This window comes from Scyliorhinus canicula, chromosome 16, assembly GCF_902713615.1.
Source record: "Scyliorhinus canicula chromosome 16, sScyCan1.1, whole genome shotgun sequence".
NCBI lineage: Eukaryota > Metazoa > Chordata > Chondrichthyes > Carcharhiniformes > Scyliorhinidae > Scyliorhinus > Scyliorhinus canicula.
Genome location: NC_052161.1, coordinates 86,664,030 through 86,682,875, shown reverse-complemented (window position 1 = coordinate 86,682,875; position 18,846 = coordinate 86,664,030). Strand labels below are relative to the sequence as shown.

Here is an 18,846-nt window from a genome sequence, read left to right as displayed (position 1 = left end):
TCCTTGAACTCATACCTGATGAATTGGGGACTTGACCCATAACACAAGAACAAGAGCATGTCCCATTACAATCCGTTGGGCCCCGCTCCTTAGCAACATGCTGGCCAGAGAACTAAATACAAATGCACGTCTTTAGTGTTCAAAACGCGGCAAGAAAGAAGCCAGAGATCATTAAAAGCAAAAATTCATCTTTATTGAATTGCTTAGGAAACGATTCACTGCATTTGAAAAACTTAAAAAAGGAGACAACCGCCAGCAATTGAATTGTAGTGTCATCCGAGACCATCTGCAGGCTTTGAAGCCTGGTGTAGGCCTCAGGCCCTTAGCAACCATTGCTTAGAAATATGGAGGGGTGCGGATGGGTGGGTGGGTGGAGGATGGGTGAAGTGAGCTCAGCTATGAATTGGGTGTCATTTTACACCTCGGTAGGTCCTAGTTCCTCGGCCCTAATGGGTCCTTTGAAAACCCTGTCCAAAAAAGATAAGCCAAGATGGACTTCAGCAACTTGAGGTGAGCAAGCTGGGGCCTACGGCCCAGTTGGCATTGTGGATCGAATCCCCTCTTGGCCCGGACTGGGGAGCGGGGTTAACCTAGAATAGAATAGAATCTCTACAGTGAAGAAGGAGGCAATTTGGCCTATCAAGTTCACACAGACTCTCTGAAAGACCATCCTACCTAGGCTCACTCTCCCACCGTATCCCTGTAACGCCACCTAACCTGCACACCCCTGGAAATTATGGGGCAAATGAGCATGACCAATCCACCTAACCTGCACATCTTTGGACTGTGGGAGGAAACCAGAGCACCCGAAGGAACGAGCACACACGGGGAGAAAGTGCAAACTTAACAGACAGTCACCTGGGGCCAGAATTGAACCCGGGTCACTGGAGCTGTGAGGCAGCAGTGCTAACCACTGTGCCACTGAGGCACCTTCAATTACGACGCGAGAGCGAGGTCGGTAACCAAAAGGCTTTAATCTACAGAGAACTGAACAGTATCCGAGAGAAGTGTGCTCACCACATGGAGCCTTCTCCTATATACCGTTTCCTGGGGGCGTAGCCAGAGGCGGAGTCCCCCAGGGTTCCAAGCATCTTAAAGGGGCAAGGTATTAAAGGTCAGGTACCGTTTACAGCAGCTATTATTACCGTTCATCACAGCCACCATGCTGCCCGCCATGTGCCTCCTTGCCACCTCCGGGAGCTGAATAATCCATGAGGAAAAATATCCCCCCCCCCCCCCCATCCACGGTTGATCAGTTTGGGCCTGCAAAGGGTCCCAAGCCAGCCCCCTGGGCCTGAGTGGACAGAATCGACCATCCGCCGAGGGAGGGTGAACTGGGGCAGCTGCCGCTATATCGCCCATCTCGGGGTGGGGGGCTTGAGGGGGCTGAGTCTGGGTGAAGGAGCGGAGAAAGGCTGGGACTGATGTTCAGGCCTCGCCAGCCACGTCATGTGCCAAGGTGTCAGGTACAGACAGCTGCTGCCCCCCCCCCCCCCCCCCCCCCCCCCCACCTCACCTCAGCCCGAAGCGAGCACTGAACAGGCAATTGTCAATAAATCTCAGGTTGTGTAAAAAGGACAGATGCGCGCACACACAGGAAGCAGAGAGATCACGCAAAGTCACGCACAAAATAGTCACTTTGACTTCCAGGTCACAATTGGGGCCCATTTATTTCATCCCCCTCATCGAGAGATGGAGGCAGAGAACGCGAGAGGCAGAAAGAGGGAGAGAGAAAGACAGAGAGAGAGAAAGACAGAGAGAGAGGGGGACAGACAGAGAGGGAGAAAGACAGAGAGACAGAGCGAGAGAGAGACAGAGAGCGAGTGAGAGAGAGAGATAGAGAGCGAGAGAGAAAACAGAGAATGAGAGAGAAAGATAGAGAATGAGACTTGGACAGAGTGCGAGAGAGATGAGTGAAACAGTGCAAGAGAGGCAGAGAGAGACACAGAGAGAAAGGGACAGACAGAGAGAGAAAGACAGATAGACAGAGATTCAGACAGACCGAGAAAGAGACAGACATAGGTGAGACAGACAGACAGAGAGAGACAGCCACAAAGATAATGACAGAGAGAGACAGATAGAGAGTGAGAGACAGAAAGACAGGGAGACAGAAATACAGAGTGAGAGAGAAAGACAGAGAGTGAGAGAGAGACAGAGTGAGAGTGTGACAGAGTGAGAGATACAAAAAGAGAAAGAGAGAGAGGCAGAAAGAGAGAGAGAGAGAGAGAGAGAGAAAGGAACAGAGACAGTAACAGAGCGAGACAAAGAGAGGCAGACAGAGAGAGATAGAGAGAGAGGCAGACAGAGAGAGAGACAGACAGACAGACAGAGACAGACAGAGAGAGAGAGACAGGGAGAGAGAGAGTGTGAGAGACAAGACAGACAGAGGGAGATGAAAGCACAAGGTTATCTCCTCCAGTCTGTCGGCCCCGTTATCCCTTCCAAAAAAATCCCTTCACCCTCTTCTCTTCCCACCTCCTGGGAAACCCGAGCTCGTTAGAGAGATAGAGAGACAGATAGAGAGAAAGAGTTCCCTCGCGCACTCAGGCTGCGTCCTCGCCCTCCTCCTCCTCGAACTCAGCCTCCTCCTCGGCCGTGGCCTCCTGGTACTGCTGGTACTCAGAAACCAGGTCGTTCATATTGCTCTCGGCCTCGGTGAACTCCATCTCGTCCATGCCCTCGCCCGTGTACCAGTGGAGGAAGGCCTTGCGACGGAACATGGCGGTAAACTGCTCGGAAATGCGTTTGAAGAGCTCCTGGATGGCGGTGCTGTTGCCGATGAAGGTGGCGGCCATCTTGAGGCCTCGGGGTGGAATGTCACAGACGGCCGTCTTCACGTTGTTGGGGATCCATTCCACGAAGTAGCTGCTGTTCTTGTTCTGGACATTGAGCATCTGCTCATCCACCTCCTTCATGGACATGCGGCCCCGGAAGATGGCGGCCACTGTCAGATAGCGGCCGTGTCGGGGGTCGCAGGCCGCCATCATGTTCTTGGCGTCGAACATCTGCTGGGTCAGCTCGGGCACCGTCAGGGCCCGGTACTGTTGGCTGCCCCGGCTGGTCAGGGGTGCAAAGCCGGGCATGAAGAAGTGAAGGCGGGGGAAGGGCACCATGTTGACTGCAAGCTTGCGCAGGTCGGCGTTGAGCTGCCCGGGGAAGCGGAGGCAGGTGGTGACGCCGCTCATGGTGGCCGAGACCAGGTGGTTGAGGTCTCCGTAGGTGGGGGGTGGTGAGCTTGAGGGTGCGGAAGCAGATGTCATACAGGGCCTCATTGTCAATGCAGAAGGTCTCGTCCGTGTTTTCTACCAGCTGGTGGACGGAAAGCGTGGCATTGTAGGGTTCTACCACAGTGTCGGACACCTTAGGCGAGGGCACCACACTGAAGGTGTTCATGATGCGGTCCGGGTACTCCTCGCGGATTTTGCTGATCAGCAGGGTGCCCATGCCCGAGCCTGTGCCCCCGCCCAGTGAGTGGGTGAGCTGGAAACCCTGCAGGCAGTCACAGCTCTCCGCCTCCTTGCGTACCACATCCAGCACTGAGTCCACCAGCTCGGCACCCTCAGTGTAGTGACCCTTGGCCCAATTGTTGCCAGCACCACTCTGACCTGGAGAGGGGGAGGGACAGAGATGAAAGAAAGACAGAGAATGGGTGAGAGATAGACAGACAGAGACAGACAGAGAGAGACAGAGAGGAAAGGAGAGACAGGCAATTAGACAGAAAGCGAGAATGAGAGAGGGAAAGAGACAGAGAGGCAGAGAGAGAGACAGAGGGAAGCAAAGAGAAAGAAAAGGAGAGATGCAGGGAGATACAGACAGGAAGAGGGAGAAAGACAGAGAGAGACAGAAAAGGAGAAAGAGAGACAGAAAAGGAAAGAGACAGAGAGAGATATAGAGAGACATATAGACAGAGACAGTAAGAGAGAGAGAGGGAGCAACGGAAAGAGGCAGACAGACAATGAGAGAGTAAGACAGATGTAGAGGGAGAGAATGAGAGGGAGAGACAGACAAAGAGGGGGAATGAGAGAGGGAGAGAGAAGTGTGAGTTCAAACCTTAACGGCAGTAAGCTCTGATATTCTCAGTAACTGAACACAATAGAATGTCCCAGGGAGCTGTGAAGAACAATGACCAAAATTCAAACCGGAGCTGGGAAGTGAAACTCTATCAACAGAAATTAAACTAATGAAAGACAGGGGCCGGGATTCTCCCCTACCCGGCCGGGCGGGGGGTCCCGGCGTAGCGGAGAGGCGAGAACCACTCCGGCGTCGGGCCTCCCCAAAGGTGCGGAATTCTCCCGCCCCACCGACCAGCGCGAACGGCCTTTGGCGCCCCGCCGACCGGCGCCACAGCTGGCCGAAAGGCCTTCGCCGGCCAGCGTGAGTCCATGCATGCGCCGGAGCGTCAGCGGCCGCTGACGTCACCCCGGAGCATGCACGGTGGAGGGGGTCTCTTCCGCCTCCACCATGGTGGAGGCCGTGGCGGCGGCGGAATTAAAAGAGTGCCCCACGGCACAGACCCGCCCGCCAATCTGCGGGCCCCAATTGCGGGCCAGGCCACTGTGGGGGCACCCCCCGGGGTCAGATCGCCCCCCCCCCCCCCCCCCAGGACCCCGGGGCCAGCTCGTGCCGCCTGCTCCCGCCGGCACCAGAGGTGGTTTAAACCACGCCGGCGGGAGAGGCCTGACAGCGGCGGGACTTCGGCGTATCGCGGGCCGGAGAATCGCCGCAGGGGGGCCCGCCTACCGCCGCGAGGGGCCCGCCGACCGGCGCGGTGTGATTCCCGACCCCGCCGATTCCCGGGTGGCGGAGAATTCCGGCCACGGCGGGGGCGGGATTTACGCCGGCCCCTGGTGATTCTCCGACCCTGCGCAGGGTCGGAGAATTCCGCCCAGGGTGACAGAGTCACAGAGTGAGTGAGAGACAGAGAGTGAGTGAGAGACAGAGAGTGAGTGAGAGACAGAGAGTCAGTACTGAGGCAGCGCTGCACTGTGAGAGGGTCACTATTGTGGGAGTGCCGCACTATTGGAGGATCACTACTGAGGGAGTGCTGCACAGTCGGAGGGTCAGTACTTTGGGAGTGCCGCATTGTCGGAGGGTCAGTAGTAAGGGAGCACCGCACTGTCGGAGCGTCAGGACAGAGGGAGTGCAGCACTGCCTGAGGGTCAATACTGAGGGAGCGTCGCATTGTCGGAGGGTCAGTACTGAGGGAGCGTCGCATTGTCGGAGGGTCAGTACCGAGGGAGCAGCGCACTGTCGGAGGGTCAGTACTGAGGCAGCAGCGCACTGTCTGAGGGTCACACCGCACTATTGGATGGTCAGTACTTTGAGAGTGCTGCATTGTCGGAGGGTCAGTAGTAAGGGAGCACTGCACTGTCGGAGGGTCTGTACTGAGGGAGCACCACACTCTCGGAGGGTCTGTACTGAGGGAGCACCGCACAGTCGGAGGGACAGTACTGAGGCAGCGTCGCACTGTTTCAGGGTCACTACTGAGGGAGTGCCGCACTGTCTGAGGGTCACTACTGAGGGAACACCACACTATTGGAGGGTCAGTACTTTGGGAGTGCCACATTGTCGGAGGGTTAGTACCGAGGGAGTGCCGCACTGTCGGAGGGTCAGTATTGAGGGATTGCCACACTCTCGGAGGGACAGAACGGAGGGAGCGCCATACGCTTGGAGGGTCAGTACTGAGGGAGCACGCACTATTGGAGTGTCAGTACTTTGGAAGTGCCGCATTGTCGGAGGGTCAGTACTGAGGGAGCGCCGCACCTTCAGAGGGACAGTCTGTGGATTGCCTCACTGTCAGAGGGTCAGTACTGAGGGAGCACCGCACTGTCGGAGGGTTAGTACTGAGGGAGTGCCGCACTGTCGGAGGGTTAGTACTGAGGGAGCACCGCACTGTCGGAGGGTTAGTAGTGAGGGAACGCCCCATTGTCGGAGGGTCAGTACTGAGGGAGTGCCGCACCCTTGGACGGTCAATACTGAGGGGGTGCCACACTGTCTGAGGATCACTACTGAGGGAAAACTGCACTGTCTGAGGGTGACTACTGAGGGAGTACCGCACTATTGGAGGGTGAGTACTTTGGGAGCATCGCATTATTGGAGGGCCAGTAGTAAAGGAGCACTGCACTGTCAGAGGGTCAGTGCTTTGGGAATGCCGCACTGCCGGATGGTTAGTACTGAGGGAGTGCCGCACTGCCGGATGGTTAGTACTGAGGGAGTGCCGCCCTGCCGGATGGTTAGTACTGAGGGGGCGCCGCCCTGCAGGCGGGTCAGTACTGAGGGAGTGCCGCACTGCAGGGGGTCAGTACTGAGGGAGTGCCGCCCTGCAGGCGGGTCAGTACTGAGGGAGTGCCGCCCTGCCGGATGGTTAGTACTGAGGGGGCGCCGCCCTGCAGGCGGGTCAGTACTGAGGGAGTGTCGCACTCTCGGAGGGTCAGTACTGAGCGAGCACCGCAGAGTCTGTGGGTCACTACTGAGGGAGTGCCGCACTGTCTGAGGGACACGACTGAGGGAGCACCGCACTATTGGAGGGTCAGTACTTTGGGAGTGCCACATTGTTGGAGGGTCAGTAGTATGGGAGCACCGCACTGTCTGAGGGTCACCACTGAGGGAGCACCGCACTATTGGAGGGTCAGTACAGAGGGAGCGCTGCACCGTCAGAGAGTCAGTACTGAGGGAGAGGCAGCACGGTGGCGCAGTGGGTTAGCACTGCGGCCTCACGGCGCTGAGGTCCCAGGTTCGATCCCGGCTCTGGGTCACTGTCCGTGTGGAGTTTGCACATTCTCCCCGTGTTTGCGTGGGTTTCACCCCCACAACCCAAAAACGTGCCAGCTAGGTGGATTGGCCACTCTAAATTGCCCCTTAATTGGAAAAATGATTGGGTACACTAAACTTAAAAAAAAAAAAAAGTACTGAGGGAGTGCCGCACTGTCGGAGGGTCACTATTGAGGGAGTGCCGCACTGTCAGAGGGTCAGTACTGAGGGAGCGCCGCACTGTCAGAGGGTCAGTACTGAGGGAGTGCCGCACTCTCAGAGGGTCAGTACTGAGGGAATGCCGCATTGTTGGAGGGTCAGTACTGAGGGAGTGCCGCACTGTTGGAGGGTCAGTACTGAGGGGGCGCCGCCCTGCAGGCGGGTCAGTACTGAGGCAGTGTCGCACTCTCGGAGGGTCAGTACTGAGCGAGCACCGCAGAGTCTGTGGGTCACTACTGAGGGAGTGCCGCACTGTCTGAGGGACACGACTGAGGGAGCACCGCACTATTGGAGGGTCAGTACTTTGGGAGTGCCACATTGTTGGAGGGTCAGTAGTATGGGAGCACCGCACTGTCTGAGGGTCACCACTGAGGGAGCACCGCACTATTGGAGGGTCAGTACTGAGGGGGCGCTGCACTGTCAGAGGGTCAGTACTGAGGGAGAGCCGCACTGTCAGAGGGTCACTATTGAGGGAGTGCCGCACTGTCAGAGGGTCAGTACTGAGGGAGTGCCGCACTCTCAGAGGGTCAGTACTGAGGGAGTGCCGCACTCTCAGAGGGTCAGTACTGAGGAAGCGCTGCACTGTCAGAGGGTCAGTACTGAGGGAGTACCGCACTTTCGGAGGGTCAGTCTGTGGATTGCCATACGGTCAGAGGGTCAGTACTGAGGGAGAGCCACGGGAGAGAGATCTCATGCCACCCCAACCGTGCCAAATGTTCATGGACGTGTTTCCCACATTGTTATGCCCCTCACTGTCCCTCCCTCTCTGTTGGTGCTCTCCCTGTGTCTCCCCCACCACCGCGGCCTTTCCTTAACACGTTCACCCACCCCTGCTCCTCAAAGCTCCTCAAAGTCCCTCGCCGCCCTAGAAGCCGCATGCACACGCCCGGCCGGACTCACCAAAGACAAAGTTATCGGGCCTGAAGATTTGCCCGAAGGGCCCCGACCTCACTGAATCCATGGTTCCTGGCTCGAGGTCCACCAGCACTGCCCTGGGCACGTACTTGCCCCCTGTGTGAGAGATGGAGCAAGAGAGAGAGATGAGAAGGGAAAAAGGCATGGCATCAGTACTGGGTGATGGAGGATGATCCCGTTCTGGGCAAGAATAAGGAAAAAGGACGTCTGATAACGGCCATGGAGAGAGTTGTCGCACACAGGCAACTCCGGCTCGAAGGTGTTGGTTTGGGGACTTTTTAACCTGTTACCTGAATAGTTCCAGACGAATATTGGTGTGGAAGGTGTAGAAGAAGAGGTTCTCCCCAAGATTGGCATGTCTACTTCCTGTGGCCCTTTGGGTGAGGTATTCAGTATTCAGGGGGGTAAGGGGCTGGTGGCACAGGCTAAGAAGGAACTGGTAGGGGGGTGGGGGGCGTTGGGTGTGTGCAAGGGGGGCCTTTGGGTGGGAGTTGCCACACTAGCAAGCAATGATTGCGACATGGCACAGTTGGAGGTTGAGCATGGTCATGGGCGGAGAGGGGCACGATCTTGAATGCCCCCGCTTCAGAGTGGGATTAAGTGGGGCAGGACTGGTGGGGAAGCATGGCAGATGGGAATAGAGGCGTAAGCCTCGGTAAGAGTCATGACAGGGAACGTCCTGGGGCTGAATGGGTCGGTCAAGAGTTCAGGGGTTTTTGTGCACCTGAGGAGTTTGACTGCAAAGGCAATTTTCCTGCAGGGGACGCATCTCTGGGTGAATGAGCAGGTTAGGCTGAGGAAGGGATGGGTAGGACACATGTTTCTCTCGGGATTTGCTTTGAAGTCGAGGTAGCCATTTTGTTGAACAAGAGGACATTCCCCAAGTTGATGGGAAGGTCGAGGAAGGAGAAGGAGTTGGGAGGGTTTAAGGAACGTTGATCTGGGGGACTCAGGAACCCTGGGGTGGGGGGACACGGGGGAGTGCTCCTTCTTCTCGCACGTGTAGAAGATGTATTCCCGAATTGATTTCTTTGCGATGAGTTGGACGGTGCTGATGGAGGTGGTGGGGGAGCGGGGTATGCGGCAATTGCGATCTTGGTCATGCACCACATAGGCTGGAGGTGAGGCTGAGGGGCAGGTACAGGGGCCGGAGTGGAGACAAGACTCAGGTCTCTTACCGGATGAAGGGTTTTGTGAAAAGGTGAGGCTGGCGATTGGGGATTATGTGGAGCTTAATCAGAACGGGGAGGTGTCAGTAGCCACATTCTGGGAGGCATTGAAGGTGGTGGTTCGAGGGGAGATCATCTCGTTCAAGGTGCACCAGGATAGGAGGAGAAGGAAGGATCATGTTGAATGAGATCGTTGAGGTGGACATAAGATACTCAGTACTAATCTCATTTCAGATTGCAGCATCCGCAGTAATTTGCTTTTACCCACTGAGGAGATGTTGGCAGAGAGGAAGAGGTTGCAGGGGCAATATGACAGGTTGAGGATGGGAAAGGCGGTAAGGTAGGTATGGAGGGCGGGGGGGGGGGGGGGGGGGGGGGGGTCAGTGCGGAGAAGGTGACCCGCATGCTGGCCCACCAGCTGCGGAGGCAGGCGGCATCCAGGGAAATTCTGAGGGTGCGGACAGAGAATGGGGAGGTGGTTTCGGAGCCGAGGAGGATAAACGTGGTGTTCAGGGGGCTGGGTGGAGAGGAGGAGGGTATGGGGCGGTTTTTGGATGAGTTGGAGTTCCAAGAGTTGGAGGAAGAGAAGAGGCAGGATGAGAGGACTCGCTGGAGCTGAGGGAGGTGATAGACAGTATATGGGGAATTCAGTCGAGGGAGGCCCCAAGGCCAGACGGCTCTCCGGCTGAGTTTTACAAGGTGTGTGTGGCGGAGTTGGCACCTCACTTGTTGGGGATGTATAGTGAGGTAGTGGAGAAGGGGGAATTGCCAGAGACGCTGACTCGGGCGTCGATTACACTTATCCCAAAAAAGGGGAATGATCCGCTGGAGTATGGGTCGTACAGGCCCATCTCCAAGAACAAAGAAAGAATCTTGTTGTTAAATAAGGAAGTATTAGCTAAGGTGTTGGTGGGGAGGGTGGAGGAATGTGTGCCGGGGGGGTTTCTGAGAATCAAACGGGTTTTGTAAAGGGCAGGCAAGCTCTCCAGCAACATCAGGAGGCTGTTAAACATCGTTATGACTCCGTCGGGGGGGCAGGTAGCGGAGGTTATTGTTTCTATGGATACGGAGATGGCCTTTGATCAGGTGGAGTGGAGGCATTTATTTGAAATTCTGGGAAGATTTGGCTTTGGGCTGAATGTGTGGCGCGGGTGTGTCTGTTGTATATGTGCGCACGAACAAGATAAGTTCAGTAGATTTTGAGTTGCACAGGGGAACGAAGCAGGGGTCCCACTGTCGCCATTGTTATTCGCACTGGCGATTGAACCCTTGGTGATGACCTTTCAGGCTGTCTGCGGAGTGGCGAGGGATTGTGAAGGGGTGCAGGGAGCACCGGGTATCGTACGCAGACGACCTGGTGTTGTTTGTGTCAGACCACTGGAGAGTGTGGGCAGGATCATGGGACTGGTAGAGAGGTTTGAGGCCTTCTCCGGGTATAAGGAATGTTGAGGAGAGTGAGGTGTTTCCGGTGAATGCGGCAGACGGGGGGCCGATTTGGGGGCGTTGCCGTTTAAGGTAGCAAGAGGGAGGTTTAGGTATTTGGGGATTCTGGTGATGAGAGAGTGGGCCATGATGCACAGGTGGAATCTGACAGTGTTAGTGGAGGAGTTAAGGGGAATTTTAAGAGCTGGGGCACTTTGCACTTGACAATGGCAAGGAGGGTGCAGGTTGTAATGATGAATGTGCTGCCAAGGTTCCTGTTTGTTTCCAAGATCCTCCCGATCTTTTTCCTTAAGACTTTCTTCCGGAGTGGGGAGACGTTGATCTTGGAGTTTATATGAGCTGGGAAGGTATCGAGAGGGAAGAGGGCTCTGTTGCAGAGGCTGAGGCAGGAAGGGGGGTTGGCACTCCCAAACGTGCTGGGTGGTGAATGTAGAGAAGGTGGTGCACAGGGTACATCTAAATTGGGTGAGGGTGAGTTGGTTATTCCAGGGTGTGGCTCATCGGTGTGAGAAGTGTGGGCGGACCCCATTTGTTCTGGGGCTGCGAGAAGCTGGAGAGATACAGGAAGGCGGTGTTTGGGACGTTATCTAAGAGAATTGGGTGGAGGTCCAGCCGGACCCTATGGTGCTGACCTTAGGGTTTTCATATGCACTGGAGCTGCTAGAGTGGAAGGGGGGCCGATGTTGGGATTTTTTATCCCAATTAAGAGGCAATTTAGTTTGGCCAATCCACCTACCCTGCACATATTTGGGATGTGCAAAGTCTGCACGGACAGTGACCAAGGACTGGGATCAAACCCGGGTCCTCGGCACCGTGAGGCAGCAGTGCTAACTACTGTTGGCTATGTGATTTGTACGACTTTCTCTGGTTGGAGATTACGGGCGGGATTCTGTGATCCCGAGGCTAAAGGTTGACGCCGTCAGAAACACCGTCGCATTTCTCGACGGCATCAACACGGCCTCAGGATCAGCAATTCTGGCCCCTACAGGGGGACAGCACTAGAGCAGTTCACGCCGCTCCAGCTGCCTATCCCGGCGTCAACTGGGCGGCGCTGGGTCCGCGCATGTGCAGTAGCACCAGCGCCAATCTGCGCATGCGCAGTGGCTCACTGCATCGCGCCAGCCCTGACGCAACATGGCTCACAGTTACAGGGGCTGGCACGGAAGAACAGAGGACCCCAGCCAGAGAGGCCGGCCCGCCTATCAGTGGGCCCCGATGCGGACCAGGCCACATCGGAGGACCCCCCCCGGGGTTGGTCCCCCCTCCCCCCGCCACAGGCCGCCCCCTGATCCTTCCACGCCGGGTTCCCACCGGCTGAGAGCATGTGTGGATGGCGCCGACAGGACTCGGCTATTTTACGATGGCCGCTCGGCCCAAGACGTGCCGAGAATCGGCGGGGCGGCCCCTAACCGGCGCCAACCACGTCGGTGACATTCTCCGCTCTGTGGAGAATCGCGTGCCTGCGTCGGCGCAGCGTGGCGTGATTCGCGCAAGTCGCGGGGATTCTCCGGCCTGATCCCGGGCTGAGAGAATCCCGCCCTACTTCAAATTGAGGGAGTCAGAGAAGGGCTTTGAGGTGCGGTGGGGTTGTTCATGATGCTATTTGAGGAATTGTTCGTTGTGGGGAGCGGTGTGGGAGGGGAGGGGACAAAAGGGAAAAAATTGTACAAACTACTGCAATTTTATGGAGTGTGTATTTTATATTTTGCTACCGTTACATGGGCTTAGAATGAAATGAAAATCGCTTATTGTCACGAGTAGGCTTCAATGAAGTTACTGTGAAAAGCCCCTAGTCGCCACATACCGGCGCCTGTCCGGGGAGGCTGGTACGGGAATCGAACCGTGCTGCTGGCCTGCTTGGTCTGCATTAAATGTCAGCGATTTAGCCCAGTGAGCTAAACCAGCAGAACATACATTTTAAATTTATATATATTTTTTTATGTGTGATGCCTGCTGCAGTTGAATAGCCACATCTGGCGGCCCGGGGCGGGGGGGGGGGGGGGGGGGGGGGGGGGGGGGGGGCTGATGGAGGAGGAGCATGTCACCCATTGCACCTTATGACCCCCTACCAACGTGCCGTCGTGCGTAGAGCATCATGGGTGCCAAGAAGGTGTAGCCAATGAACGCAGGCGTGACTGGGGGAGGGGGTGGTTGTCACCTGATGCCTCATTGTAGTAAACGTTAATCCTCTCCAGCTGCAGGTCGCTGTCCCCATGGTAAGTCCCAGTGGGATCGATGCCGTGTTCGTCACTGATCACTTCCCAGAACTGAGAGAGAAAGGGAGAGAGAGAGAGAGAGAAAGAAAGAGAGAGAGAGAAAAGGGGAATGTTAACACGAGGGAAGACTGGCCAAATATGCCTGACATTCATCCACCCTCACATCTCCCCGTATCCCTCACTCCCACCCTCTCCCCGTACCCCTCACTCCCACCGTCTCCCTGTATCCCTCACTCCCACCGTCTCCCCGTATCCCTCACTCCCACCGTCTCCCGTATCCCTCACTCCACCACCCCCCCGTATCACTCACTCCCCCAGTATCTCCCTGTATCCTCACTCCCAGTATCTCCCTGTATCCCTCACTCCAGTATCTCCCTGTATCCCTCACTTCCAGTATCTCCCCCTGTATCCCTCACTCCCCAGTATCTCCCTGTATCCCTCACTCCCCAGTATCTCCCTGTCTCCTCACTCCCCAGTATCTCCCTGTATCCCTCACTCCCCAGTATCTCCCTGTATCCCTCACTCCCCAGTATCTCCCTGTATCCCTCACTCCCACCGTCTCCACGTATCACATCACTCCCCAGTATCTCCCTGTATCCCTCACTCCCCAGTATCTCCCTGTATCCCTCACTCCCAGCGTCTCCCTGTAATCCTCACTCCCCAGTATCTCCTGTATCCCTCACTCCCCAGTATCTCCCTGTATCCCTCACTCCCCAGTATCTCCCTGTATCCTCACTCCCCAGTATCTCCCTGTATCCCTCACTCCCCAGTATCTCCCTGTATCTCCTCACTCCCCCAGTATCTCCCTGTATCCCTCACTCCCCCGTATCTCCCTGTATCCCTCACTCCCAGTATCTCCCCATATCCCTCACTCCCACCGTCTCCCGTATCCTACTCCCCACCGTCTCCCGTATCTGACTCCCACGTCTCCCTCACTCCCACCGTCTCCAAATCCTAACCTCCCACCCTCTAACCGTATCCCTCACTCCCACTGCCTCCCCGTAACCTCACTCCCACCGTCTCCCTGTATCCCTCACTCCCACCGTCTCCCCGTATCCCTCACTCCCACCGTCTCCCCGTATCCCACCGTCTCCCCGTATCCCTCACTCCAACCGTCTCCCCGTATCCCTCACTCCCATCCGTCTCGCTGTATCCCTCACTCACCACCGTCTCCCCGTATCCCTCACTCCCACCGTCTCCCCGTATCCCACCGTCTCCCCGTATCCCACCGTCTCCCCGAATCCATCACTCCCACCGTCTTCCCGTATCCCTCACTCCCATCCGTCTCGCCGTATCCCTCACTCCCACTGTCTCCCCTGTATCCCTCACTCCCACCGTCTCCCCGTATCCCTCACTCCCACCGTCTCCCCGTATCCCTCACTCCCACCCTCTCCCCGTCTCCCTCACTCCCACCATCTCCCCGTCCCCCTCACTCCCACCCTCTCCCCGTCTCCCTCACTCCCACCGTCTCCCCGTATCCCTCACTCCCCACCGTCTCCCCGTCTTCCTCACTCCTACCCTCTCCCCGTCTCCCTCACTCCCACCGTCTCCCCGTATCCCTCACTCCCACCTTCTCCCCGTCTCCCTCACTCCCACCTTCTCCCCGTCTCCCTCACTCCCACCCTCTCCCCGTAACCCTCGCTCCCACCCTCTCCCCGTATCCCTCGCTCCCACCCTCTCCCCGTATCCCTCGCTCCCACCCTCTCCCCGTCTCCCTCGCTCCCACCCTCTCCCCGTCTCCCTCACTCCCACCGTCTCCCCGTCTCCCTCACTCCCACCGTCTCCCCGTATCCCTCAGTCCCACCGTCTCCCCGTATCCCTCACTCCCACCGTCTCCCCCACTCCCACCGTCTCCCCGTATCCCTCACTCCCACCGTCTCCCCGTATCCCTCACTCCCCAGTATCACCCTGTATCCCTCACTCCCCAGTATCTCCCTGTATCCCTCACTCCCACCGTCTCCCTGTATCCCTCACTCCCCAGTATCTCCCTGTATCCCTCACTCCCACCGTCTCCCTGTATCCCTCACTCCCCAGTATCACCCTGTATCCCTCACTCCCAGTATCTCCCTGTATCCCTCACTCCCACCGTCTCCCTGTATCCCTCACTCCCCAGTGTCTCCCTGTATCCCTCACTCCCACCGTCTCCCTGTATCCCTCATTCCCACCGTCTCCCCGTATCCCTCACTCCCACCGTCTCCCTGTATCCCTCACTCCCACCGTCTCCCCGTATCCCTCAGTCCCACCGTCTCCCCGTATCCCTCACTCCCACCGTCTCCCCCACTCCCACCGTCTCCCCGTATCCCTCACTCCCACCGTCTCCCTGTATCCCTCACTCCCCAGTATCTCCCTGTATCCCTCACTCCCACCGTCTCCCTGTATCCCTCACTCCCCAGTATCACCCTGTATCCCTCACTCCCCAGTATCTCCCTGTATCCCTCACTCCCACCGTCTCCCTGTATCCCTCACTCCCCAGTATCTCCCTGTATCCTCACTCCCACCGTCTCCCTGTATCCCTCATTCCCACCGTCTCCCCGTATCCCTCACTCCCACCGTCTCCCTGTATCCCTCACTCCCCAGTATCTCCCTGTATCCCTCACTCCCACCGTCTCCCTGTATCCCTCATTCCCACCGTCTCCCCGTATCCCTCACTCCCACCGTCTCCCTGTATCCCTCACTCCCCAGTATCTCCCTGTATCCCTCACTCCCCAGTATCTCCCCGTATCCCTCACTCCCACCGTCTCCCTGTCTCCTTCAAACCCCACTGCCTCCCCCCCCCCCCCCCCCCCCCCCCCCCCCCCCCCCCCCCATCGGTGCATTAACTCCGGATTAACCGTAACTTGAGACCCGAACGCACAATGACTTCGCGAGTTAATCTTTGTGCAGCTCCCTCCCTCCCCCCAACGCTCTTTCTTTCTTTCTTTCATTCATTCTCTCTCTCTCTCTCTCTCTCTCTCACACACACACACTGAGACCCGTTATCGCCCCAAGGCAAGGAGCGCTCCTGCCCTACCCACCCGCCCCGAAGCCCCTGGGAGGTGCTTTCCCGCCTTCGGCCGCCACCCAACTGCTGCCCCTACCTTGGCGCCAATCTGATTGCCACACTGGCCGGCTTGGAGGTGTACGATTTCCCTCATTGTTGGCACTTTCTACCCTCGCTCTCTCAGTACCAACGACACTCTCAGCAGGCAACGGTCAAACTGGCATCGTATCCAAGGGGCTGAGTCTCTTCATCCCGTGTCCCCGCCCACCTCCCAAGGCTATTGGAAAGTGCGGCCTCTCCAATTGGATCACTTGTCCAATCACTGGCTCCCGCCTGAGGGGAGCTGCCCTCCCATTGATGGAGGGGGGTGTCAATCACCCCGTGCCCCCCCCCCCCCCCCCCGGCCCCAACCCCGCCCCAGAAGCGGTTGCCAGGCAAGCCGTCAATCGGCCGAGTGGGTCTCCCCTGGCAACTGAAGTTTGTTTAGCGTTGCCGCGGAGATGCGGGGGGGAGGGACGCCGCATTGTTTGGCAGGAACGGCCAAGTGCACGGGAGGGGCAATGGGGCTTTGTCTGCAGGATGCCGAGGAGTCAGAAAACTGATATCGCCATGGGAACAGGAAACACGACACTCCCTAATCCCAGCGTCAGGACTCAGGACTCAGGGCAGTGGGAGTGGGGGTAGAGAGCCGGCAAGAGAGAGAACATAAGAACATAAGAACTAGGAGCAGAAGTAGACCGTCGGGCCCTTCGAGCCTGCTCCGCCATTCTATAAGATCACGGCTGATCTATTCGTGGTCTCAGAACCACTTACCCGCATTCTCGCCATATCCCGTAATTCCTTTATTTTTCAAAAAAACATCTACCCTATCTTTAAATATATTCAATGAAGTAGCGTCTACTACTCCTTTCGGTAGGGAATTCCATACTTTAACCACCCTCTGAGTGAAGAAGTTCCTCCTTGATTCAGTCCTAACCCGTGTTATTCTCCTCGTGCTCAATGTGGGAGTTCAGGGACGCGGCCGATGCCCCTGACTGCTTCATGTGCGGGAAGTGTGTCCAGCTGCAGCTCCTGTTAGACTGCATGACGGCTCTGGAGCTGCGGATGGACTCACTTTGGAGCATCCGCGATGCTGAGGAGGTCGTGGATAGCACGTTCAATGAGTTGGTCACACCGCAGATTAGGATTGGTGACGGAGACAGGGAATGGGTGACCAAAAGGCAGAGAAAGAGCAGGAAGGCAGTGCAGGTGTCCCCTGCGGTCATCGCCCTCCAAAACAGGTATACCGTTTTGGATACTGTTGGGGGAGATGACTCACCAGGGGAAGGCAGTAGTAACCAGGTTCATGGCACCGTGGCTAGCTCTGCTGCACAGAAGGTCGGGAAAAAGACTGGCAGGGCTATAGTCATAGGGGATTCAATTGGAAGGGGAGTAGACAGGCATTTCTGTGGTCGAAAACGAGACTCCCGAATGGTATGTTGCCTCCCGGGTGCTCGGGTCAGGGATGTCTCCGATCGGCTGCAGGACATACTGAAGGGGGAGGGTGAACAGCCAGTTGTCGTGGTGCATATAGGCACCGACGATATAGGTAAAAAAAAGGGATGAGGTCCTACAATCAGTATTTAGGGAGTTGGGAGATAGGTTAAAAAGTAGGACCTCAAAGGTAGTAATCTCAGGATTGCTACCAGTGCCATGGGACAGTCAGAGTAGAAATTCAAGAATAGTCAGAATTAATACGTGGCTTGAGAGATGGTGCAGGAGGGAGGGGTTCAGATTTTTGGGACATTGGAACTGGTTCTGGGGACGGTGGGACCATTACAAACCGGATGGTCTACACCTGGGCAGGACTGGAACCAATGTCCTAGGGGGTGCTTTTGCTAACACTATTGGGGAGGTTTTAAACTAATGTGGCAGGGGGATGGGAACCAGATTAGGAAGTTAGAGGTCAGTAAAGAAGCAGCAACTAAAGCCAGTAAGGTACGAGACAATAAACTCAATATGACTAAGGGGAAGAGTAGGCAGGGAAGAGATGATGAACGCAAAGGTGGTCTGAGGTGCATTTGTTTTAATGCGAGAAGTGTAGCAGGTAAGGCAGATGAACTTAGGGCTTGGATCAGTACCTGGGAATATGATGCTATTGGTATTACTGAGACTTGGTTGAGGGAAGGGCAGGACTGGCAACTGAATATCCCAGGGTATAGATGCTTCAGGAGGGATAGAGAGGGAGGTAGAAGGGGTGGAGTTGCATTACTCATCAGAGATGATATCACAGCTGTGATTAAGGAGGGCATAGAACATAGAACAGTACAGCATGATGGAGGATACGAGCACTGAGGCAATATGGGTGGAGCTGAGAAATAGGAAGGGTGCAGTAACATTGTTGGGACCTTACTACAGGCCTCCCAAAAGCGAGCATGAAGTAGAGGTACAAATATGCAGACAGATTATAGAAAAATGTAGGAGCAATAGGGTGGTTGTGATGGAAGATTTTAACTTCCCCAACATTGAATGGGATTCGTGTCGTGTTGGAGGCGTAGATGTGGCAGAGTTTGTAAGGAGCATCCAGGAGAGTTTTTTAGAGCAGTATGTAAATAGTCCAACTCGGGAAGGGGCCATACTGGACCTGGTATTGGGGAATGATCCCTGCCAGGTGGTTGATGTTTCAGTCGGTGATTACTTTGGGAATAGCGATCACAATTCCGTAAGTTTTAGAATACGCATGGACAAGGACAAGAGGGGTCCGAAAGGAAGAGTACTAAATTGGGGAAAGGCAGAGTATAACAAAATTCGGCAGGAGCTAAGGGTAAATCCACATTTGAAATGTGGAAGTCTTTTAAGGAAAGGTTGATTAGAGTGCAGGACAGACATGTTCCTGTGAAAATGAAAGATAGAAATGGCAAGATTAGGGAACCATGGATGACGGGTGAAATTGTGAGACTAGCTAAGATGAAAAAGGAAGCATACATAGGATCGAGGCAACTCAAAACTGATGAAGCTTTGGAGGAATATCGGGAAAGTAGGACGAATCTCAAACGCGCAATAAAGAGGGCTAAAAGGGGTCATGAAATATCTTTGGCTAACAGGGTTAAGGAAAATCCCAAAGCATTTTATTCGTATGTAAGGAGCAAGAGAGTAACTAGAGAAAGGATTGGCC

At 56.0% G+C, this 18,846-nt stretch overlaps 1 protein-coding gene across 1 annotated transcript; it reads right to left on the bottom strand.

The window, feature by feature from the left end:
- Nucleotides 1-2,268: 2,268 nt before the first annotated feature.
- Nucleotides 2,269-15,975, bottom strand: LOC119950674 (tubulin beta-4B chain-like). The gene is given in 5 exon segments (XM_038773308.1): nucleotides 2,269-3,224; nucleotides 3,226-3,605; nucleotides 7,870-7,980; nucleotides 12,655-12,763; nucleotides 15,790-15,975. Coding segments are annotated over 5 exon segments (1,338 nt in total). The 5' UTR covers nucleotides 15,847-15,975; the 3' UTR covers nucleotides 2,269-2,543.
- Nucleotides 15,976-18,846: the final 2,871 nt, after the last annotated feature.